The sequence below is a fragment of the Hippopotamus amphibius genome, chromosome 7 (assembly GCF_030028045.1).
Source record: "Hippopotamus amphibius kiboko isolate mHipAmp2 chromosome 7, mHipAmp2.hap2, whole genome shotgun sequence".
Classification (NCBI taxonomy): domain Eukaryota; kingdom Metazoa; phylum Chordata; class Mammalia; order Artiodactyla; family Hippopotamidae; genus Hippopotamus; species Hippopotamus amphibius.
Window position 1 is genome coordinate 25,652,179 of NC_080192.1, and position 25,744 is coordinate 25,677,922.

At 39.2% G+C, this 25,744-nt stretch overlaps 1 protein-coding gene across 6 annotated transcripts in view; it reads left to right on the forward strand.

The window, feature by feature from the left end:
• FGD6 (FYVE, RhoGEF and PH domain containing 6) overlaps positions 1-25,744 on the forward strand; it is a 110,172-nt gene that overhangs the window by 45,401 nt on the left and 39,027 nt on the right. For all 6 annotated transcript variants that reach the window (XR_009054753.1, XR_009054755.1, XR_009054754.1 and 3 more), the window contains exons 4-8: positions 843-910; positions 994-1,024; positions 13,284-13,435; positions 14,623-14,779; positions 16,093-16,180. Coding sequence is in view for 3 of the 6 variants with exons in the window: in XM_057742296.1 (XP_057598279.1) it covers positions 843-910; positions 994-1,024; positions 13,284-13,435; positions 14,623-14,779; positions 16,093-16,180 (496 nt within the window). In the remaining 3 variants the exon portion in view is untranslated. The remainder of the gene's footprint in view (positions 1-842; positions 911-993; positions 1,025-13,283; positions 13,436-14,622; positions 14,780-16,092; positions 16,181-25,744) is intronic.

The following is a 25,744-nucleotide window of genomic DNA, read 5'->3' on the forward strand; positions in this document are numbered from 1 at the left end:
GAACTATAGTGTTTATAGTGTTCAGATCTTTCACCAGAATAGAAATGGAGAGAAACTCCTCTCCTTTCCTCTGCTGCCCTGGAGTGAAAGCCAGTTCTATCAGTATTTAAATGGAAACGACGACAACAGTAATCTCACATAAATATTGAGACTTCATTCATATTCACCTCTCTCTTTTTCAAGAGTGTACATTTTTTATCCCTGCTAGAGCATTTAATTTTCACCCAAAGCAATGCATATTAAAATAATTCTTTTCAGCTCTTTAGAATAAAACTGCCTTGACTGTAAGAGTATATTTCTAAAAGGGATTTTAGGTAAGTTGAGAGAGCCTATGGCTATGATGTTGGCATGCGTGTGGTATAGACTATGAAGAGCACTTTTCAGATGGCACTTAAGTTGTGTGACTTAGAGGGGCTTTACTGAGGGTGAGGTGCTCTTATACATGCCTACTGAATCTTTACTAATCTTAAATTACTTGTGTGCACCCCAAGAACTCATGTTCATGTGATATCCGTAGGGGTCCTTTTCCCTCAGAACGTGGCTTCGGTTTTGAACCATTGACAGTGCCCCCACCAGGGCTCTGGGGCTCCTCAGGGCGGTCCGTGTCAGTAACGGTGTTGGTAACGGTGAGGATTACCGATTGCGCTCAGCGACTCCTGCATTGTGGTTTAATAACCACATCTAATCCTCCACGTTTGCCATTTGAGACGTTGTATAGTGTGAAGTGTGTTGTAGTGGAAACCTGTAAGTGTCAGAGCTTGAATGTATGTCTGACTAGCTCCGAGCTGATCTTCGTTACCCTTTTATGAGTTCATGTTTTCTAAATGCACTCTTATCCACAGGGTGAAGATACTGGAATGAGAAGTAAAGTCCATCACATTGCCAGGGAGATCATGAGCTCAGAGAAAGTGTAGGTATCCAGTTTCCAGTTCAGAAGACTGTTTGTTTCCCCACTGGCTCATTTAAAACATCTCTCATTGCTGTTTTTTACAGGTTTGTGGATGTGTTAAAACTTTTGCATATTGTAAGTATCTGCTCATATTTTCTTGAAGTCTGAGACTATCCTCTTTTACATCTTTCTCATCCCTCAATATGTTCAACATAATTAATTTAAATATACTGAAATTAACATGTATATACATGTACGTGCTTTCTAGTACATGATTATATTTTAACATTCACACATACGTGAAGAAGTTTTCTTTTTTTTTTTACTTTTAATTTAATTTAATTTAATTTAATTTTTTTTTGTTTTTTTTGCATTTATTTATTTATTTTTTATTTTTTTGGGGGTACACCAGGTTCAATCAACTGTTTTTATACACATATCCCTGTATTCCCTCCCTTCCTTGACGCCCCCCCCTCGAGTCCCCCCCACCCTCCCTGCCCCAGTCCTCTAAGGCATCTTCCATCCTCGAGTTGGACTCCCTTTGTTATACAACAACTTCCCACTGACTCTTTTACAGTTGGTAGTATATATATGTCTGTGCTACTCTCTCGCTTCTTCTCTAAAATGCATTAATCTCATATGTGTGTCGTATGCCCTGATGGTTTCTGAAAAATAGAGCCTTTATGTCTGTATCTCCAAAGTCTTTAAACTTTCCATCTTCATAATAAAGAGTTATTAAAAAGATAATGTTTCTTCTTGGGCGATTGCAGAAGATGCCTGCTGCAGTAGAATTTTGCACAGCACTGGGTAGAGAATGTCATGGTCAGTGTTCAGAACTGTTCTTCTAACTGAACAAGCTCCTAGAAAGACACTTGAAATAGACATTTTTACACCTAACTTTTTAAAGTTCTATTTTCAGTTTTTATAATTGTGAACTTGAACAGACCTGTTGGGAAATAATTATGTGTCTGACTGCATACTCATTTTTCTCATGCACTCCTTTGTACATGCAAGTTTTCACAAGTTTCATTACTCATTGGCAGTTAAAGTGCTTTTAGTGTTACTTTATTTTAATTATATTTTGGCAAGATATTAAGACAACAAAAGAAAAGTTTGAAGTAGAGGAAACAATAAAAAAGAAATGAAAGTAAATTGAATTAGCATCCAAGAAGTTTACTTAGGTGGTAATTATTAATATTTTAAACTGAATTGCTGAGAAATGGTAGGTTTACAAAATATACACCCATTTATGTCTCTGCAAAGAGTATCATTTTCAGTTTTCTTTTTAATAGGTATATAAACATGAAAAGTGGGTTATACTTAAAGGTGGCTCACCATCACCTTGTGCTCTGTACTTAGTGCAGTGGACACATGGAGGCCTAATTCCTGTGTGGAAAACCTCTAGCCTTGGAAATTTTTTCTTAAAAAGTTCTTAACATTGCTAATATGTTTTGAGAAGTTATTTTCCCATGAATAGTTTCTCATATAACTCAACTATTTTGGTAAGTTCCCTTTTAAAATTCATATATATATATACATATATATGGCAATATTTGGTCACCCAGAGTTATTGACAAGCATATTGTCATTTCAAAAAATAATAAGCTTGATAAATAAATGACTTATTAAAATAAACTCTATGTACATTTGCTGCTGTGCCCCAACCTTCGCCATTGTATAAGCAATTGTAGGGGGAGAAGAAAATGCTAAACTACTGTTTTCTGGAAAACTTAGAACGTATCTCTGGGATAAGCAAATTATGTCTGTTTGACATATTTTCTGATAGACGTGTTTAAATACAAATAGGACCTCTCCGAGTAAATTTTAATCATCTGCAAGTGAATGAGTAAACTTGTAGAGGCGAAAATTGCTGTTTCACTTCACTGTACTCTTTGATCAAACCTTGCATGGACCCGTGTTCAGGATGCTTATAGTCTAGTCTAGTGCTTCTCCCACTGTTGTGGTGAGCGACTGGATGTTTAAATTGCCCGTCCATGGTGGACCAGAACTTTTGTAAAACAATAAAAATTCATGACCATGTCAAATTGATAGAAAAGTTTCCAACCCCTTATTCTTACTTTTTATTAATTAATTAATTAATTAATTAATTTAGTCATTGGCTGCATTGGGTCTTCATTGCTGCGCGTGGGCTTTCTCTAGTTGCAGTGAGCAGGGGCTACTCTTCATTGCGGTGCACGGGCTTATTGCGGTGGTTTCTCTTGTTGTGGAGCATGGGTTCTAGGCTTGTGGGCTTCAGTAATTGTGTCACTTGGGCTCAGTAGTGATGGCTCATGGGCTCTAGAGTGCAGGCTCAGTAGTTGTGGCGCTGTGGCGCATGGGCTTAGTTGCTCCACAGTCTATCGAATCTTCCCAGACCAGGAATCAAACCCATGTCCCCTGCGTTGGCAGGCAGATTCTTAACCACTGCGCCACCAGGGAAGTCCCTCTTATTCTTACTTTTTTGACTAATATCTTTGCATACCAATAACAATTTATAGACCACACTTGGAGAAGCATTGGCTTAATAGACTAAATTTCTTACCAAGTATGTCAATTTTAGAAAATACTTCAGGAAATTTCCTGGAGGTCCTGTGGTTAGGACTCTGTGCTTTCACTTCCGAGGGCTGGGGTTCAATCCCTGGTCAGGGAACTACGATCCCACAAGTTGTGTGGTGTGGCCAAAAAAAAAAAATAGTTTGACATGTTAGGTCTAGCTTTCCTCATTTGTAAAATGGTGTAAAAATACCCATCTGTCAGATTGTGAGGAATCAGTGGAATAAAGTATGTGAAAGAACCTAGTATTGTGCAAAAATGGTAGGGTCTCAAATGGCTGTTAGATTTTCTTCTTCTTTTCCCTATGTAGAGCATCAATGAATAGAAAGTATTCATTTTAATAGTACTAGGCTGTATAATTTTCATGATTCTGTCCTTTTCAAATGTCCTAAAATTTCATTTTAATGAAGGAAGTTCTGGTTCCTGTAGGTAGAGAAGCAATTAAAATCTTTACCAGTGTGTTTATTTGATTTATACACACACACACACACACACACATCTCTTGGTTCTTACCTCTATATTTTTGGAACAAAGCATAAGCACTGTAAGAATAGACCATTAGACCAAAATATTTCCCTTATCATCTCAGATCTGATAGATGGCCTTGGCCTCTTCCCCGCCGATGTTGAAGAGAGTGAGTCATCCATAACCCCCCTTGATGTGTACATCTTCAAAACCTCCTAAGCCTTTAATGTAGGAGTGAGAGTAGATCATCTGCCAGCCTCATGTTAACATCCTGTCTGGTATGTGCAAATGTTAACTCACTAGAGCCCAGCATTAGTGGGTATCTTAGCAACCAGGCATTAAACAGGTTCTCAGCCATTACTAGGAGGGGTTTGTCACCAGGATAATGTGGGTGAAGCCAAAAGCATCTCTGGTTTCAATCCAACACTCCACCATGCTATTAAGGGTCATATTTACTCTTCTACCAAAAGTACCCCACAAAGGTAGCACTTGGATAGTTTTAATCCTGAGTGTCGCTGCTATCTAAATGATTTCATCTAAATGAATTAACTTCTGTGTTATGTGATAGAATATGACTGCTTTAAAATATCTAACAGGCTTTAGATAATCCAGTGGGTATTTTTGGAAATCAACCAGGTCTCCAGGAGGCTTGGGAGAAGCTGTTGTTTTAGTTATATATGATTTCCCATTAATAGTTTTCCATATTAGAGACTCTAGGATAGCATTAATAGATCTTTCTGTGAAACAGAGATGTTCGGTATCTGCACTGTCCAATACAGTAGCCATACTTTAAAAATCTTAATATATCGAAGTAGTTTGCTAACATTTTATCTGTCACTTTAACATATTACTGTAGCTCACTATCGCGTTTTGTTTTGAATTTGCTGAACTGGGTGATATAGCTCATATAAGTGTTTTTAAATCTAAACTAATGAATTTTATCACATTAGATTGGGAGGAATTAGATTTGGGTAGAAGTGATATGATTTAAAATATACTTAAGATTCTAAGAATCAGTGTACTTAGCTGAGGGCTTTGATTCTTCTGATGTTTGCGAGAAAAAATTGGGCCTGCAGAGGCAGTAACAAGACTTTATAAGTCATGTTTTATATGGTCCTTACTCTGCAGTATCTACCATGAGCTCTTGGACTTTGACCTGAATTTGGAAAAAGGTCCAGTATACACATTGTCTCTAAGTCAATACCCTACTGAGTCCGAAGAAAAAGGAGATTGTTAAAAGGCAGTCTTTCTCTTTTCAAAATAGTAGTGCTATGCGTATAGCTGTCAAAGCCAGAAAACTAGGATTTGTTCTTCATTTCCCCCTCTCACCTCTCCAGCCAAACTGTCAGCAAACCTGCTGATTCTATTTCCTTTTTACTGCCACCAGCCTAGTCCAGAATATATCCCCTACTCAAAACAGCACCAGCCTTTTAACTGGGCTTCCTTTTCCATTCTTACCCCCCTTCAATCTGTTCCTTAAAAGATTTTTTTTTCGTATAAAGTATTAGGAGTGATTTTCTTAAAATATATATTAGATCATGTCACTTCCATGCTTAAAACCCTTAAAATGATTCCCATTGCATTGTATAATAAACACCATGTTATTTCCCAAGTCCTGTAAGTAGGATGACCATCTGTCCTAGTTCGCTTTTGACCATCTTGGTTATTGTCTTAGCATAATATTATTAATAGAGTGCCCTTTTACTGTCAAAGATGAACTAGTTTGGATAATAAATTACGGTTCCTCCCTGCCTATGAAGTGCTCTGTGATTTGGCCTCTAGTAATGAGGTGAGATGGTGGTGAGAGAAAGGCATTCTCTCACTTGCAAGACCGTGTTCTGGCCATACTGGCCTCCTTTCAGTTCTTAGTTCAGTGCTAAGGTTATTCCTGCGCAGAGATTTTACCAATGCAGTTTCCTGGAATGTTCATCCTTCCTTCATTTGTTCATAGCCAGTTCTTTCTTTATCCTTCCAGTCTGGGCTTAATATGGCTTCCTCAGAGAGGTCTTCATTGACCATTCTTTTCTCTTCAACTTTCCTGTGTTTGTTTTCGTCTTGCTACTTCATATGTTTTGTATATCTCTTTGCTTGGTTTTTTTTTTTTTTTTTTGGTCTCTTATACTAAAACATAAGCTAGGTGAGGGCAGAGATGGTATGTCTTCAGAGTCTCCAAACATTCCTATTCAGTGGAAGGCTAGTGGTTAAGAATTCTGCTTCTACCACTAACTATGTGCTCTTGGACAAATTAATCAAGACTTGGTTTCTTATGCTGGAAAATGGGAATAATAATAACCACATAAAGTTGGAATGGGGGTTAAATGTAATCATACAAAAAACTTTTAGGCACTTAATTAGTTTTAGCTGCAGGCTAAGTGGAGGTACTTCAAGATAAAGTGCTATTATTTAGAATGTATTTATATCATTAAAATCCATATTATTTAGTTTTAATGTTATCTAGTAGGCTTTTACTCAGGTCAATCGAAATAGAATTTGTTCCTGAAAAATACCCTACTAGGTTTCTTCTTCCATTAGAAAGTAAGCTCCATGAAAGCAGGGATTTTTACTTGTTTTGTTTATTGGTATCATACTAAATTAATGTGTTAAATAAATGATAGGAAACTGATGAATAATACTGGCTTGATAAAACTTTAGTTGTTTATATTTCCTTTCCTCTTTTGTAGCAGAAGTTTTTCAATTCAGAGGTTGCTGTATGTATATAAATGCCATTTTCAAGATGAAACATAATAAACATCTAATATAATTAAGTACAAACGGTACAGTGTTTTTTGCTTTTGTTATCTTATTTGCTCTCTGATGGGAGACTGGTTTAATAGACATATCTGTAGACTTATTTTTTAAATGTCTAAATAGCATGATTTAAAAAATACATTTTGAAAGAGAATGATTAGAGACTTTGAGGTCTTTTGAACAAAAATGGGCTGGTTAAGTAGATAAGTGGTGCTCATAGTGAAGCACCTTTGTTCTGTCAAAGATGCTTTGTTCTGTAATATACATTACCTTGAAAATTTGAGAGACTCCTGGTTAAAATCCACAGAGGCAAAGCTACTTGGACATTCAGATGTCTGTTAGTAAATAGAGTATATCTTTTTAAAAAATGCATTATGTGGACTTCCCTGGTGACGCAGTAGTTAAGGATATATCTGCCAATGCAGGAGACACAGGTTGGATCCCTGGGCCAGGGAGAATCCCACATGCTGTGGAGCAACTAAGCTTGTGCTCCACAACTGCTGAGCCTCCGTGATGCAACTAGTGAAGCCTGTGTGTCTAGAGTCTATGCTCCATAACAAGAGAAGCCACTGCAGTGAGAAGCCTGCGCACTGCAATGAAGAGTAGCCCCCTCATAACAATCCTATCAGGCAGATGTCATTTCTGTTTTTTAAATGAAGAAAGTAAGCTAACTGCCCAAAGTAACCTACTACTAAATGGCAAAGCCAGAGTTTGAACTCTGGTCTGTTGAGCCCTTGCACCAAGTGAATGTTCAGAAATTGATTAAAAATTGTTACTCGAAATCTCTGCCACACTCTGTAGGGTACAGTGTATATTGGCTTGCTTTCAGAATTCTTTTAGTTGGGCAAGAAAACTGGAGAAGTTCTAGTTTTTCATCTTCTAAAGATGATCATTTAGGATATATTATGATGATTATTTCTTAATGTTATTAAGGGGATTGGAGATTTGAAACATAGAGGATTGGTTTCAGTTATGTTTTATACAGTTTTGCATTGATCGTTATGAAGGTTATCACCGGGTCTGAACATAGAGAGAGGGAGAAGTGACTTCATTGGTCAAATATTTTCATTTTAAAACAAAATCAAATTGTTAACATGGAGCCTCTGCTTCCCGTCCCCCGTTCTTTTACTTCATAGTATCACACTGCTTTCTGTGTATTTTTCAGAGCTCTTTGACCTTAGCAGCTGCTTTGCTTTTGCTTAATATGAAGTGATTCTGAATGCCCTTCATATAGGCAGAGAGCCCTGCAGAGCTCCCTGTCTGCCCATATGTCCATTTGGTCTTTGTAATTCACTGTGTCATCGTAGTGGTTAAGTAATGCCCTAAGGTCAGGAAGCCCAGTCAGAACAGCTGGTTATTAAGTCACTTGCTTCTCTTTGGTCCTGGAGATATAAAGCCTGACCTGACGAACAAGGCCATCTGTTTTGTGCTTCGTTGCTTTAGACATTTAGGCTTGATTTTATTTGCATTGATTTTTGCTTGCTTTTACCCAAGTGACCAGAACTGGTAAGGCTAGTATGTTAATGCCTCAAAGGAGCTGAGTTTTTTTTAAGTTGATCTGGTTCTTATTTGTCGGTTTTCTTGGAATTTTTAAGAATAGTATTATGGTATGCATTTTAATCCAGAAGCCCATTTCTGTTTCTAAAAGGGCCAAGTTGATGGTGATTAGAAACGAGAGTGTAGGTGGTTCAGTTTTGCATATACAGTGTTTGGTAGGTTTTATGTTAGAAGAATAGACTGAGTATATGTAGTTGATAATCAAAAGACTCACCCCCTTGCCTAACGTTTTTATACTCTAGCTCCCCTCATTTCTCTTAATTACCCAGCTTTTCCAGTGTGAAAAAGTATACTCTGGGTCTAATTGAAAGTGCTAGTCCTGTGGTCTTGCATCCTCACAGATTTAGTCAAGGGAGTGTTGGTAAATTTAGATTCTTCTGCCTCAAAATAGTTTTGCCTCTGGCTCTGAAGTGTTATTACACTTTCCCAAATTATCCTGGCTGTTAGCATTTAGAAAAATAACCAGACATATGTTGTAATCATCCTTTCTATTAAAAAAAAGGTTCCTCCTTCCAATGGCATGAGTTTGAAAATGGTTGAGGTTCATGAAGAGCTGAGATGTTAGAGATTGTGTGTAGTTCCTGTGTGAATTAGATCTGGCACTGGGGCCACTGCACATGGCTTTCAGGGGATGGTGGCCCATGAGGTAAGGGAATGAATTGGGGCCAGGGCCCAATTAACCCTTAAGCCTGTGCGGTTAAGAAGGCCATCCGTTATGAGTAGGGCCCTTGGTCTGAGTTGCACTGGCCTAGAGGAAGGGGTGCCCTTTTCTCTTTTCAGAAAGCAACCATGAAGACTAGCAATGGCCCTGGTAGTACTTGTTTAGAATATATAACTCTCCGGGTCTTAGGAATAATATTTAATAGCTAGGTATAAACTCTCTAAATTCTTATTGTGTTTATTAAACATTCTTTGCTCTTATAATTATTATATTTCTCTTTTATTCTGACATGCTACTCATAATTTTAAAAAAAGGCATCATGGGGGAATTCCTTGGTGGTCCAATGGTTAAGACTGCACTTAACGCTTCCACTGCAGGGTGTATGGGTTTGATCCCTGGTCAGGAACTAAGATCCTGCATGCCTCACAGCACAGCCAAAAAAAAAAAAAAAGAAGGCACCATGGCCCATTCATTCCTCCAGTGCTACCAACACCACCCAGTAGTACTGGAAAGAAACTAAAGTTTTGCCTGGTATGTGACAGGGGCCTCCAGTTAGAGGTGGGCACCTCACTGGTCAGCGTGGTGTGGATTTGGCTAGTCTCTGTTGAATGTGTCTTAAATCAGTTTCCATTCTGGCAGTGGTAGCAGACATGGAACGCAGAGTCTAGCAAAAGCTGTGTCAAACAGGATCCTTAAGCTACTCAGCAGCTAATGTCTACTGTCACTGTCCTGGCTGAGGAAATGCCTTCCAACTGGAAAATAAAAGTAATCCTGCTGCCAAGGGACGAACATATTCATCATGTATCCTACCAGAAGAAGGGGCAGTGCTTCTTGTTTTGCTGAACAAGGAAACTCTTGCATCTAAATTATATTAATCATTAAACTGGTAAAATAAAAAAATGCTATAGAAAATGTTTAACTGTTGTGCTTTGAATACGTTTACAATTGAGGATGTTATTCATGGTATGTAAATATAGTCTATATAGTTCTGCCTGATGGAAAGTCTAATGGCTTTCAAAAGTGTTAAGTTAGCTCTATTTTGTCTTACTAAATGTGAGTGCTGATAGAAACAAGCTGTTGGGAGGTGGAATTTGGCCCAGATCCATTTGGTTTCTGGAGCTGTTTAGTGTGGTTTTCTGGATTGCAGTTTATACAAGTAATGAATTCTTATTTTATATTACAGTAATTAGTTGTAAAAGTAGTTCTTTAGTTACTGGTCTAAGTAGTTGGTTCCTTTCTGTTAATATATGACTGTCTTGGGCTGATAAAGTTAGTCCCAGGTACTGAGGCCTAAGTGAAGGGTTTATTATTAGCACTTGTTGAGCATAGTATTTGACTTGTCTTAAGTATACCTTAGAAGAGGAATCTTAGAAGAATCTTGTCTAAAATATACCTTAGAAGAAGCAATCTTTTTTCTGTTTTTCTTTTTTTTTCCCCACCCCTCGCGGCATGTGGGATTGCAGCATGCGGTATCTTCGTTCCCAGACCAGGAATTGAATCCATGCTGCCTGTAGTAGAAGCCCGGAGGTAGAGTCCTAAGCACTGGACCGCCAGTTAATTCCCAAGAGGAACCTTTTTGTGTACTTTTAATTATTTTTTTTTACATATATCCATTCTTTTTTAGATTCTTATATAGGTTATCACAGAATATAGAGTTCCCTATGCTGTACAGTAGGTCCTTGTAGGTTATCTGTCTTATACATAGTAGTGTGTGTTTTCATCCCAAGCTCCTGATTTGTCCCTCCCCCTCATGTGTCCCCTTTGGTAACTCTGAGTTTGTTTTTGATATCTATTAGTCTGTTTCTCTTTTGTAAATAAGTTCATTTGTATCTTTTTTAAATTAGATTCCACATATAAGTAATATCATATGTTTGTCTTTCTCTGTCTGAGTTACTTCATTTAGTATGATAATCTCTAGGTCCGTCCATGTTTCTACAAATGGCATTATTTCATTCTTTTTTTATAGCTGAGTGATATTCCATTGTGTGTGTGTGTGTGTGTGTGTATACCATATCTTTTTTATCCATTCATCTGTTGATGGACATTTAGGTTGCGTCCATGTCTTTTTTTTTTTTTTTTTTTTTTCTTTTGTGGCCACACCACGAGGCATGCAGGAATCTTATTTCCCCCCACCAGAGATTGAACCCGTGCCCCCTGCAATGGAAGCGCAGAGTCTTAACCACTGGACCACCAGGGAAGTCCCCTCCATGTCTTCACTATTGTAAATAGTGCCGCAGTGAACATTGGAGTGCATGTATTTTCGAAGTATGGTTTTCTCTTGATATGTGCCCCGGAGTGAGATTGCTGGATCTATGGTAGTTCTATTTTTAGTCTTTTAAGGAACCTCCATACTGTTCTCCCTAGTGGCTGTACCAATTTATATTCCCACCAACAGTGTCAGAGGGTTCCCTTTTCTCCACACTCTCTCTAGCATTTATTGTTTGTAAACTTTTTGATGATGCCCATTCTGACCAGTGTGAGGTGATACCTCACTGTAGTTTTGATTTGCATTTCTCTAATGATTAGTGATGTTGAGCATCTTTTCATTTACCTCCTGGCCATCTGTATGTCTTCTCTGGAGAAATGTCTATTTAGATCTTCTGCCCATTTTTTAATTGGATTGTTTGATTTTTTTTGACACAGAGCTACATGAGCTGTTTGTATATTTTGGAGATTAATCCCTTGTTGATCACTTCCTTTGCAAATATTTTCTCCCATTCTGTCAGTTGTCTTTTCATTTTGTTTATGGTTTCCTTTACTGTGCAGAAGCTTTTGAGTTTAGTTAGGTCCCACTTGTTAATTTTGTTTTTATTTTCATTAATCTAGGAGCTTTTTGTGTACTTTTAAATTAGGTATGAGGTTGTTCTTCACAAGAAGCATAAGAAATACTAATGATTAATGTATGTATGTAGAGGGTACGTGTTGAAAGGATCAGGGAAGAAATGAGGGTCTTTTTTTTGTTTATTTGATTTGCCCAGTGAATTCCTGAAGGGAAAGCAGTTAGAAAGAAAGGAGAAATAAGATAAAGCCTAGTAGAGAGTCTGTTTTACCCAGTCTTTGCTTTAAGGTTTTAATTAAATCTCCTGTTTCTAAAAAGGAATAATCTTTGTTTTTGAATCCTCAGGACTGTAGAACAGAGTCCACCATTGTTTTACTTATCTCCTGGGGGTAGGCTTCAAGATATAGTGAAATCTAGACAAGTACCATCTCTAGCCTCACCCTTTCCAAGTCCTCTGGAGTGGGTGGGCCTGTCTTAAAGCATGGTATAAATAGTCTTATAGGGAAAGTCGATGAAAAAGAATATGTGATGAGAAAAGTTTTTATTTGTGAAAAGTTTAGATTCTGGTGAATTTATGGGGAGGTTGGATAGTGGGAGGAGAGAGTTTCAGGTCCAGTGTTAAAAAAAATTTTTTTTTGGCTGTGTTGGGTCTCTCTTGTTGCACACAGGCTCTCTCTAGTTGTGGTGAGTGGGCACCATTTGTTGCTGTGCAAGGGCTTCTCAGTGTGGTGTCTCTTGTTGCAGAGCATGGGCTTTAGGTGCACGGGCTTCAGTAGTGGCAGCACACAGGCTCAGTGGCATGCAGGCCCTAGAGCATGCGGGCTTTAATAGTTGTGGTGTGTGGGCTCAGTAGTTGTGGCACATGGGGTTAGTTGCTCCATGGCATGTGGGATCTTCCCAGACCAGGGATCAAACCTGTGACCCCTGCATTGGCAGGCAGATTCTTAACCGCTGCGCAACCAGGAAACTCCCCAGAGTTAAAATATTTTGTTGATTCTGTGTACCAAATACATTGCAAAAAGTTTTGTGTGCAGTACCTAATTAAAGTCTCATAACCTGTTTAACAGATGAGGAAATGGAGCTAGCTCAAGGAAACAGAGTAAAGGAGGAGCAAGGGCTTGGATCCAATAGTCTCTGATTATCAAGAATGTACCACCCTCTACATGCCTCACTTAGAATGCTCCAGCAGTTGGGAAGTGATTACTGAAAGTGGACAAAGGGATGCTTCCAAAATGAAATTAAGATCTCCTGGGGAATTTTAAAATAAAGGAATTTTGTTCATATAGCAGTATTAAAATAATTTTAAGGACTACTTAGATTTGCAGTACAATTTCCAGATACTCCCTTAGTATAATTACTAAGTTTGGAGATCAGACCGAAAGATTTAAGAGGAATATCACGCAATCTGTTTTAAAACCAAATATCCACCCCAGCCACTGTGTGTGTGTGTGTGTTTAATTTCCTATCCAAGTAAGTGGGATAGAAGGAAGTGGGTACTTTCATTTTGAGTTCTTCATGGGAAATGCAATTTGCAGTTTATATTGTTTTAGGGAGGAGAGTGACTGGGGGAAAAGCTTTTTATTAAGTTATGTGTCTATGTATATTGTTTTTCCTCCTCTGAACTGTAATAGGATTTTCGGGATGCAGTAGCCCATGCTTCCAGGCAACTTGGGAAACCAGTGATTGAGGACCGGATCCTAAATCAGATCCTATACTACTTGCCTCAGCTGTATGAGCTCAATCGGGATCTCCTGAAGGAACTGGAGGAAAGAATGTTGAACTGGTAAAAATGGACTGACCAGCTTTCCCAGAGCTTCCAGTTTTAGATGAAGCCATAAGGGCCCTGCGTGTGACAGAGATGTGTTGTTCCTAACATTGTGTTTTTTCAGTATATTGGATTTTCTTGGCAGTTACCTGTGGATTGATCACTTTAGATGGCCAAAATTCACTGTTGCACTGAGCTCAGTACTCTAAATTTTAAAATTCTGTGGTAATGTTGCCTCAAAAGCAAGAAGGGCCCTTATTCAGCCAATTTAACTTTCTATAGATGACCTTTGATAATCAGGATTTTTGAAATTGGGAGAGTTTAGTTGATATATTCACATTGGAAACATTTTAAATGTCTCATCTCTCTTTGGAGCTTTAAGTCAGGAAACTCTGCCTTTTGTCAAGGAGGCCATTCACCAAGATTATAGGAAGATTTGTTGTTTTGTTTAGAATATTTACACATATATGACATCATTGTAGATGCTGTAGATTTCAGAACAGAAAAAGAATACCAAAGGTTAACTACTTTTATTGGTCTTTAGACAGTAACAGAAACTTTGGTGACCTGTTTGGAAATGTGTAGAGAGTTTGGTCTAGGGGGATTGAATTTATTGTTGAAGTCCATCGGGAACCCAAATAACAAAATGGTGTATCACCTGCTTTCATGATAAAAATTTCCCTCTAAGCTTTCTTTATACATAATCCAGGAAAATACCTCTGCCTGTTTTGGAAATATCTTGCCTCTGCATGTCAGGAAAATATGCTAAATAGTGATTAATACTTCGCTGCAGCCTAAGTACAAAATTACACAGAGTTTAAGGGCTGAGGAATGACTAAAAGCTATTTTTTAAAGGCATGATAAAATAAAATGTAATTACAAAAAGTTTGCCTGTCCATACTTTATCATTCTTCTTATAAAAAATTATCTTAAAAATTCATATGAATTTTCTGAACAGTCTCTGGCTGTGCAGAAGTATGAGACGGTGAAAGCAGAGAGACTGACCAGTCAGAGGACTGGCAGAGTCCAGGCAGCTTGTAATGGTGGCAGTGGAAATGGGAAAGAGTGGGCATTTGGGGATATTTCTTACAAGAAGTGGAAAGAAAAGCTGATGGCTTGGAAATGGGGCTCTGCTGATCACTGGATGTGTTTTGGATACCGTAATCACTCATTTCTGTTTTTGTCTATCTCTTCTCTATCCTTAGGACGGAACAACAAAGAATTGCTGATATCTTTGTAAAGAAAGGACCATATCTAAAAATGTATTCCACATACATCAAAGAATTTGATAAGAATATAGCTTTGCTGGATGAGCAGTGCAAGAAAAACCCAGGTTTTGCTGCTGTTGTTAGAGAATTTGAGGTATTTTTGCTACCATCCTCTTTTGCTACCATTTCTCTGTTTTGAAACTAAAAATATTACTGAATACCAAACTAGAAAAGTTTTACAAGTATTAAGATATTTCTGATTTCTAATTTGTACAGTAATTAAACTTGAAAATCATTTGTCATCTTTTCTTCCCTCTTTTCTTTTCTTTTGAAGTCTTCATGCTACTGATATTAAGAATGAAAGTGTGGTATAATCAGCTGTGGCAACTGATCATTGACCCAGGTTTTCATCAGTGTCCAGTGAATTGTTCTGTTTCCTTGGCAGCAAAAGAAAACATAAGATGGGAAGAGTTATCTGTCTAATGTCTAATGATGCTTGCATGATCGATGCTTTCTTAACATGCATTATCATTATATTTTCATAATTATTCTGCATACCAGACCCTGGAGGTACATATTTAGAAAAAAGTAGAAGCATCTGAGCAAATCTGAAAAAACTCTTCCCCTCCCACTTCAGCTGTGTAAAAACCCCAACACATCTTAGGGTGCAGGGAAATTTTCACTTGGCCATTTTGATGTCAGCCCACAGTAAATACCTTTGTTGGAGATTGGAGGTGAGACTCAGGGATGGGCACCAGTATCTGTTGTATATACTAAGGAAAAAAACTTTAACGGCAGAATCGAGTGCCCTTGTGGTCAACTCAGTAGGGTTCTAGAATCAAATATTCCCATATACAGTGTGATTTAGGGGCTGTCTTTTGTAGCCATTCATCTGAGAAAGTTTACATTCCTCAGGCTTATAAGAGAAGGCTTGCTTAGCAAGGCTGCTTTTCAGGTTGTCTTTAATTTCTGCATTCTCCCCAGGACCAGTTGTTGCTGTTATGAGTATATTGACGATAGGCTGATAGTTATTTGAACCCAGGTCCGAGTGGTTTTATTTCTGCCACCTTATTTTGGGCTGCATGCATTTCCTTCGTCGTTGGAGTGGTGTATGTTCATGAATGCATTGGTAGATGCTTTTCTAAGTGGTGGCTGCTGCCTAGGGTGGGCTCTGATTGGCCTAGAACACAGACTACAGCCTCCACCCTCCACTGTCTGTGAAAGGGCTATGAATTTCCCAATGAGTCCATGATTTCAGAGATGTACCTGCAAGAGAGGGTGGACTCCATGGTGAGCTGGCTCTGGTTTTCCTCTCAGCATAGGAACTGTGCCTTAAAATAAAGCGAGCTTCTCCATGAATCCCAGAGTTGCTGGCTATTTAAAGTTTGGCTTCTCGAGCACTTGAATCTGTGTCCCTTGTTTCTTAGGAGAATGTGGGTGTTTACTTTGGATGCCTTTTCCTTTCAGATGAGCCCACGCTGTGCTAATCTGGCCCTCAAGCACTACCTGCTCAAGCCGGTTCAGAGGATCCCCCAGTACAGGCTGCTGCTAACAGGTGGGCTTCTCTCGCAGATTACCAACCAGGCAACTCCAGTCGCTCTTAGGAAACCCTGCCTTTCCTAAGACCACCTCTCTTTTTCTACGCATGAATTTATACGTCGCTGCAGCCTCACATAGACATTGCCAGAACTGAACTTCTAGTTCTTTGGTCATCTCTGTGGATTCTGTGCTCTAGGCGGTCATGCATGTTAATTCCTTGCTCAGAACTTCTTTTACCATCCCAACCCCATAATCCTGTGTCGTTTTACCCGGTTAATATTATTAATCCCGAGAAGGCACTTTCCCAGCCAATTAAGAAGTGAGGTTTAGGGGGTCACTTCCACATATTTGTATATCAACTACCATGGCCCTAGTCGCTTACTTCAGAAAGTCGTTTTAAGGATTGATTGATGAGCTATGTGCTTAGAATAGTGCCTTGGTCATAGTAAGTTCTAAAGAAGTATTAGCTGCTATTAGTAGTAGTAGTATCTGTATCCTTATCCTCCTCCTTCTCATCATTATGTCTGGTCATGTCTGTCTTTATCTTCTACTAGAGCTTCAAGATTACAGGCCTGTGTGTCTAGTTTACCACTGTGCTAGTTCAAAAAAAGAAAGAAAAAGGAAAAGAAAGCTATGATTTGAGTGAAGGCACACTGTGCTCAAGACTTCATATTCATTAGCGCTTTAAATCTTCACCATAACTATGCATATATTGCAATATTATTTACGTAGATGAAATAACAGGCTTGTAGTGGTTAAATGGTTTGGTATCACAAAAAAGCCAATATAGTCTCAGTACCAAGCATAGTATCCAACGTATACTACTAGGTCCTCTGCGATATTTGCCGAAATGTAGTGACTTAATATACGTATATAATGTGCATTAAGAACTGTGTCCAAATGCACAAGAATATTCAAATGCCATTGCAACTCTAAATTCAGTCAGTTGTAATTTTATGTAAATAGACTTTGAGGTACTTGGTTCCTGTTAGTGTTCTTAAGAAGTGGCATGCATGCTTTTATCCTTAATGACTTTCTCTTAAGCCAAGCACTATATTGCATGAGGTAGTGAATTCTGGAAAGCCAGGATTTCCTGATTTCCCTTTAGGCAAAGCCTTCATACCTTCCAAGCTTGCCTAGTGAGCTGCTGATGAGGAAAGCCTGGCTTTCGGTCCCAGGACTGGCTACCCTCGGTATTTCTGCTTAATTTGAATTTCTAACTGTGAATCAGGCGCTAGATTTCTCTCTGGAATGACATAAGGCAAACCAAATAATTTGAGGATATCCTGTCCATCTGTACTTTCTTTCCTTTGCTTTTGGCAAAGATTTAGAATACACAGGGCAAAAGGAAGTACCCATGCTTGTGTTGTGTTTTTGCTAGATAAATTCAGTGCTGTATCATAAATGAGCTATTGAATGGCTTAGGCTATTTCTACAGCTGCCAAATCAAGTACTGTTTTTAGTGGCAAAAGACAACTATGGTTTCAAATAGGAGAAGGATGGAGCAAGGTTTTCAAATTTTCATGTAAAAATATTTTTTTTGCCACACTGTGACAGATCTAAGTAAAAGAGTTACACATGTGTTTAATGTAGGTTTCATGCTGAGTTTGATTTTAATTGGTTAATGGTGAAATAGCAAGTTTTAAAAATTCTCTTTAAGATAACAGATTTCATTTGTTTTATGACCAACGTGACGTGAGCTTGGAGTTAGTTTTGAGCTGTGTCTTCTTTAATCTTAAAGTACCCCCCCCCCCCCAACTTGGAAAATCTCCATTATTTAAATGATGACAATACTTTATATATAGCAGACCCTTAGGAACTATGGATTCATTTGTTCAAGGTTACAAAGTCAGGAATAAAGTTCAAGAAAGAACATAGACTTTGTAAAGCAATAACTGACTGTGCATTCTATGTCTTTTTTTCCATTGATTCACATTCCTGCCTTCCTCCACCCTGACCTGAAGTCCTCCATTCCCTCCAAAGCCATCTCTGATTACTCCAGTTCTCCTTGACCCTTAGTATTGGTGCAGTGTGACTTCGTAAATATTTATTTGATGCGTTGTGAATTTGCTAATATTTGTATGATTTGAATGTTAATTCCTTGGTTTGGTTATAAATTCCTTAAGGTCAAGGAGTGAGTCTTAATTAATAATTAATAATTTAGTGCACCCCAATATATCTGGGTCAGTTTGGGATACCTTGAAAGCTGTTCAGGAAATAATTTTGGTTGGTTTTAAGCTACGTTTAAAACATCTCTTTAACCAAAATATCTTTAGCCTAAAGGACAACATTGAGAGAGAGAATTTCAGAGATATTCTCTTCTCCAGAGGCATGAAATGTCCTACCCTAGCAACACAAATAGTATTAGGCAAAGCACCTATGATCATATAATCCTAAGGACATATGGGGATTGATACTAATATGTTTTATATGTATTTTTATTTAAAACTGATTTTCGAGTACTCCTTTTTATTATGTTCTGATTGCTCTCTACTTTGCAAGATATTTCTACTTTTGTTATCCAAGTGCCCCTGTCTGTGCACTTAGACTTTTATTTTTATTTATTTATTTTTTAAAATAAATTATTTATTTATTGGCTGCATTGGGTCTTTGTTGCTGCGCGTGGGCTTTCTCTAATTGCAGTGAGTGGGGGCTACTCTTCGTTGTGGTGCGTGGGCTTCTCACTGCAGTGGCTTCTCTTGCTGCAGAGCACGGGCTCTAAGTGCACGAGCTTCAGTAGTTGTGGCACACAGGCTCAATAGTTGTGGCTCACGGGCTCTAGAGTGCAGCCTCAGTAGTTGTGGTGCACGGACTTAGTTGTTCCGTGGCATGTGGGATCTTCCCCAACCAGGGCTCAAACCCGTGTCCCCTGCATTAGCAGGCAGATTCTTAACCACTGTGCCACCAGGGAAGCCCCTGCACTTAGACTTTTAGAAGTTGGATTTTAAGTCTTAAGTTTGCATCTATTTAAACATGTGAATGAATGGATCCTCATCTTTGGATAAACAAGCTCAATGATTTAATCCTCCAAACAGCCATGTGAGGGAAGTACTTCTATTTCCATTTTAGAATTTGGAGTAATTCCAGGGGCACAGAATATACAGGAGCAGAGAGAAAGAGTGAGACTATTCAAGGCAACTCCTGACAACTCTGATTTATTGAGTGTCAGGTAGAGAAAGGGAAGGATTCCTACCTGGCTTGGTGTAAGTAGCCTCCTGCTCGCTGTGGCTTCTTGGGAAAGGAAGGTTGAGAAATGCAGGGATGAAGTATAGTGACGATAGTTTCTTTTGGAATCCTTTTAGAGGAAGGTAAGTGGAAATCCCCAGATACAGCAGTCATGCCCCTGCTATTCAAACAATCATCCTATTGTCTTGCAGTGTTTTCTTTAGGACCTAATTTGGGTTTCTAGTGGGTATTTTATTTAGGCTCTGTCTTCCTTCATTGTAGTAAAAAGTTCCAACTAAATTCTTGATAATATTTTTTTAAGCTCAACTCAGAATAGGATCAAAGAAAATGTATATGTTGTATAATGAAATGCTTATGGTTAGAATTGTTTTTTTTTTAAGTAGTAAAATTAAGTGATTTACTTAATTTAAGCAGGAAAAACTTGTAAATTTTACCTTTATTTTGGCCACTCAAAACCAGTGGATCTGGCCAGATCTTTAAATCTGTGTGGGGCCCAAACCCTGTTTGGAGTTAGGGCAAAGGGGAATCTAGAGGCAGCAGTGAGGGAGCAATTTTAAAAAAAAAAGGGCACTGGGACTTCCCTGGTGGTGCAGTGGTTAAGAATTCGCCTGCCAATGCAGGGGACATGAGTTTGATCCTTGGTCCAGGAAGATCCTACATGCTGCGGAGCAACTAAGCCCTTGTGCCACAAGTACTGAGCCCTCCCGCGTGCCGCAACTACTGAAGCCTGCGAGCCTAGAGCCCATGCTCCGCAACAAGAGAAACCACTGCAATGAGAAGCCCGCGCACCGCAACGAAGAGTAGCCCCCACTCACCGCAACTAGAGAAAGCCCGAGTGCAGCAATGAACGCCTAACACAGCCAAAAATAAATAAATGAATAAATAAATAAACCATAAAAAGCTATAAAAATATTTAAGAATTTTAAAAGTGGACAGACGCTGCTAAAGGAGCAGCATTAATTTTTTACCACTGCTTATTTCCTTCCTCCTCATCAGTCCAGCGGAGAGACTATCTTTTTTATCCTAACAGTGCCTGCAGAGGTTCTGGCACATAGCCAGGACTCAGTAGACTGAAAGGCTTAGGAAACAAACGTTCCTTTTTATGAGGTTGAGAGTCCCTATGCAGTGCTATCGGGGAACATTTGATGGATGGGTGGATTGATACATTACTTTTAAGAGTAAAAACACTCTTCCGGGTACCCAGAAACAAAACTGGAAAGAACTGAAGTGCTTCCCTTTCCTCGTCTTTCCTCCATTGTGGGATCTGCTGACTAGTTTTCCTCTGCCTCTGCTTCCTGCCCTTTCCATTTCCCTTCTTATGCTCCGGGCCAGGCCTTTCTAAACTCACGCCAAGTTGTGGCAGTATCTTCCTATTGGTTGTGCTACCCTTATCACACCCCCTTCCAAGAAAACCATAGAAAAAACACATCCCTCCTGTGTCTTCCCTTTGTTCTCACACTATCACACTCAACACTTCTAACACCAGATATATGGGTTTTTTCCTACACCAAGCAATTCTCTTCAATACCAGCTGGGTGTCCTATAATTCAGTTCAATTCTGCCACTTTTTACCTGGAGATAGTGGGCTCAGTCCCACAAGACTGACCCTTCCAAACTCCAGATGCCATTTACAAGTCCCAGGCTGTAACCTCTATTTCTGACCGACCAGTTGTAAATCTGGGTTCCCAAGACTTTCTCCTTGCGGTTAAAAATTTGCTAGAAGGGCTCACAGAACTCAGGGAAACACCTATTTACATTTACTGGCTTGCCATAGAAGTATATGGTAAAGGATACAGATGAACTTCATATGGAAGAGCTACACGTGGCAAGGTATGTGAGGTGGAACTCCCATTCCCTCTGTGTGCATACCAGCTCCCTAGAAGTTCACCAAACCCTGTGCTCTGGGATTTTTATGGAGACTTCATCACATGGGCATAACCTATCATTAACTCTCCCTCTCCCCTTCCTGGAGGATGAAGAGCAGGGCTGAAAGTTTTAAGCTTTTAGTCATGGCTTGGTCTTTCTGGTGACCAGTGACCATCTAGGAGCCCACCAAGAGTCACCTCATTACAACAAAAGATACTACTATTGGGCTTCCTAGGTGGCGCAATGGTTGAGAATCTACCTGCCAATGCAGGGGACACGGGTTCGATCCCTGCTCCAGGAAGATCCCACATGCTGTGGAGCAGCTAAGCCCGTGTGCCACAACTGTTGAGCCTGCGCTTTAGAGCCCGTGAGCCACAACTGTTGAGCCCATGTGCTGCAACTACTGAAGCCCACGCGCCTAGAGCCCGTGCTACGCAACGAGAGAAGCCACGGCAACGCGCACCACAACAAAGGGTAGCCCCCACTCACTGCAACTAAAAAGAAACCCCGCGCACAGCAAAAAAAAAAAAAAAAAAAAAAGACCCAACAAAAGATACTACTATCAGCTAGGAAATTCCAAGGCAGCTTTGTGTCAGAACTAGGGTCAAGGACCAGGTACTAGAACAAAAGATGCTCCTAATGCTTCTATCGTTTAGAAAATTACAAAGATTTGGGGAGCGCTATGCCAGGAACTGGGAGCAGAGACCCTACAGTTGGCCCTTGCTATCTGCAGATTTGGAACCCATGGAGTAGGGGCGGCTGACGGTACTATACCACTTTATATAGAGGAGTTGAGCAGATGGTATCTGAGGGGGTTGGAACTAATCCCCCACAGATACCTGTATATATATTTTCTATCATTTCACAGACATACTTTTATTCTGCTTATTAGGAAAGTTGAAAACTTGCTTATCCTACTATAATGATGGGATACATGTCATTACATATTTGTCCAAACCCACAGAGTATGCTACACTAAGAATGAACCCTAATGTAAACTGTGGACTTTGGGTGATTACAGTGTGTCAGTGCACAATAGGTTCATCCATTGTAACAAATGTAGCACTCTGATGGGGTCTATTGATGATAGGGGAGGCTATACATGTATGGGGGCAGGAGATAGATGGGAAGTCTCCATACCGTCCCCTCAATTTTGCTATGAGTGTAAAACTGCTGTAAGTTAAACTGTACTTTAGGAAAAAAAATTGTTTATCCACAGTATAAAGACCACAATTATAAACCTGTTCTTTATAACCAAAGAATTGCCTGAACCTTATTTGCCTTTGCTCTAGCTGCATTCAGTGTCTTCCTCTCTCCTGAAACTTGACCTTCAAGGCCAGATTCTCTCCTCCATTAATCACTTACTCATTCAGCCAGTATTGATATGGGCTGGCGCTGAGCTGGGCCTCTGTATACATTCTGGCAGACAACACAGTGGTGGTCTCTGCCCTTATGGAGCTCACAGTCCTACTCTTTGGGGCCACACCCAACCCCTCAGGGTCCCTCCCGGCTCTTCCTCTTCTCAGTTCCTAAAATTTATATTGATCTGGCCACTTGTTTGAGTGAGAATATTCTGAAAATTTATTTTTGTAAGGGTCACTTTTTTTTTTTGGAAGGCATTTTTTGTGCTTATAAAAAAATATGTATTATAAAAAAAACAGAGTCCCTCTTCATCTTCTACCATTCAGGGATGACTGTCATATATCCTTTTAGGATTGATTTTTTTTGTTAGGTGGGGTTTTTTTTTTGTTTTGTTTTTGGTCTCTATTTGTGTTATATGTATTGTGAATTTTTCAGTAAAAAGTCTTTTATTTGTGGAAAGCTACTACATTGATGTTGAAACATGGTGAATCAGTGGGGATCATAGTGGAGAAAATATAATGAAAAATATAATTTAAAAATTCCTCTGAAGTATTTTTTCCATTTCTGTATTTAGCGGGGGGAAAGCAGGCCTTTGAACTTTGATTAAATTTAGATCAGGTAGTTTCTTTGATCTTGTTCAAAATATTTATGTTACATTATAAGTGACTTTAACAACATATTATATTACTTTTCCTATAACCTATGCCTTTAGTCTAGGATGGCATTAACTCCCTCTAGGTTTTAGAAGTCCAGGATTTCCCATGTTGGTAGAAAATGGGATATTAAAAACATCTGTTATAGTGTTCTGAAGCTATAAATTTGAGTTATGAACAGGCTAATAAGCAGATTTGACAAAAGATCAGAATCAAATTAATACAGGACTTTTAAAAATCCCTTACTGAAAATGGAAATTTTTCTTCTGAAAATTCAAACTTATGCTTAGCAAGTGTTTGAAAACCATGGGCTAATTTTCTGCATCTAAAATCGTTCTGACACCTTCTCTAGAGCAGAACTTGATGAAAGGCGAGGCTGTCCTGGACACCAGCCAAAGAATTTAGTTTCTGAGTAACGCAAAGCCCTCTGATATAAGGCAGCTCCATCCCTGTGAAATGGGAGGGTGATGACATTCAGAATTCCCATTGTAATTAGCTCAGCTCTTGATCTGTTGCAATTCATTTTTTTTTTAATAAATTTATTTATTTGTTTATTGGCTGTGTTGGGTCTTCGTTGCTGCACGAAGGCCCTCTCCAGTTGCAGAGAGCTGAGGCTACTCCTTGTTGTGGTGCGCAGGCCTCTCACTGTGGTGGCTTCTCCTGTTGCAGAGCGTGGGCTCCAGGCACGTGGGCTTCAGTAGTTGTGGCACATGGGCTCAATAGTTGTGGCTCGCAGGCTCCAGAGCGCAGGCCCTGTAGCTGTGGTGCACGGGCCTAGCTGCTCCGAGGCATGTGGGATCTTCCCAGACCAGGAGTCAAACCCGTGTTCCCTGCAGTGGCAGGTGGATTCTTAACCACTGCACCACCAGGGAAGCCTTGCAATTCATTTTTAATCGTAGTTGTGAATAAGGTATTTTGAGAGGTATGTTAATAAATTATGTCTATGAAGTATTGTAATACTATGGAAAGACTTCAGGATATAAGAGGTAAGCACATTTTGTCTGCTTGTTCTATTAAATTGTAGCTTTTAAATGTAAACTCATTTTCTCTATAGAACAAGGGTTCTTAACCTTTTTAAGGTTAAGCCAGAATCCCTCTGGGAATGTAGTGAAGTCTGTGGATCTCTTCTCAGAATAATTTTTTAAGTTACAGAATAGAATTCATGAGATTAAGAGAAAACCAACTGGCCTGAAATAAAGTTATTAAAATAATTTTGAAGTGTGACAGAGTAACACATGTACTTCTTTAGATAATACATTAAATAAGAAGAGCTGGTGCTGTGGATCTAATAACTACCATGATTTTGAAGCAGTGGTGTGAGTAAACAATATTTTGAGATGCCTCCAACAACTGTAATGTGATATAAAAAATATGTGACTTTTATGGTGATAAAGCCCCAGTGTCATTGATAATATTGTGATTTGTTGATTACATTCGTAATGGAAGGGAATTCCGTATTTTACTTAGAGGTTAGTGGAAATATTGTTTGGTATTGCCTATCCAAGTTTGCAGACCCTCTGAATTCTACCCATAGACATTACTACAAAGCCATTCTTTTTCCAATTCTCAGTATAGATTTGACCCAGATTCCCTGCAAGTAGCGAATGCCTCTATTGCTGGGACCTGCCTTGCCAAAGATCTAGCAAGCGGACTGTTGCAGAAGAGTTTCCCTTTTAGTGTTTGTCAGCATCATGGGCTCAACATCAGAAACTGTTCCAGGGAATTCCCTAGTGGTCCAGTGGTTAGGACTCCAAGCTTCCACTGAAGGGGTACAGGTTTGATCCCTGGTCAGGGAACTAAGATCCCACAAGCCTTGTGGCCAAATATATATATATATATATATATATATATATATATATATATATATATATATATATTTTTTAAAGGAACTATTCCAGTTAGAGAAAAGACTGAAATTCAGTCAAACTTGAATTCACTTTGGTATTTATATTTGGTTTATTCTTCACTTAGCAGTTCTTTGGGTAGTAAAATATACTTATCTCCCCCAAACCTAAATAATCAGGATGGTGGGGAGCAAATATAGATAAGAGGTTCTTTAAGTGGGGCTTGACTGTGTCAAGACCATTTCTGTACATGTGAGATTCTCACTTGATAAACTGGCAGCCTTAAATGTATCTACGAAGAAAAGCAGTCTCGACAAGTCAAAATAATGGATGTTTACATTTGTTGAGAGACTTTCATATGGGTTTGACTCCCCTAAGGGCGTTCTGTATATGCCAAGCCAACCTGTCCCACTAAAATGGGACTGAAGGGAGATTCTGTCCATTGTAAGATCTGCTCCAAAATTTTGTCTTTGCACAAGCCTGATGTCAGGTTTGGTTTGTGAGTCCTTTGGGCATGCGACTTCTGGACCAGACTTGGCTGAGTTCTAAGTCCAGCCTGCGCTCTGCTCGCCATGTTGTGTACCCTGGTGAGGGGCTGCCTCAGTCCAGGAGGAGTGGCCTTTTCAATTCACAGAAAGGCATTACTGGCTTTCCAAGAACATGAATCTG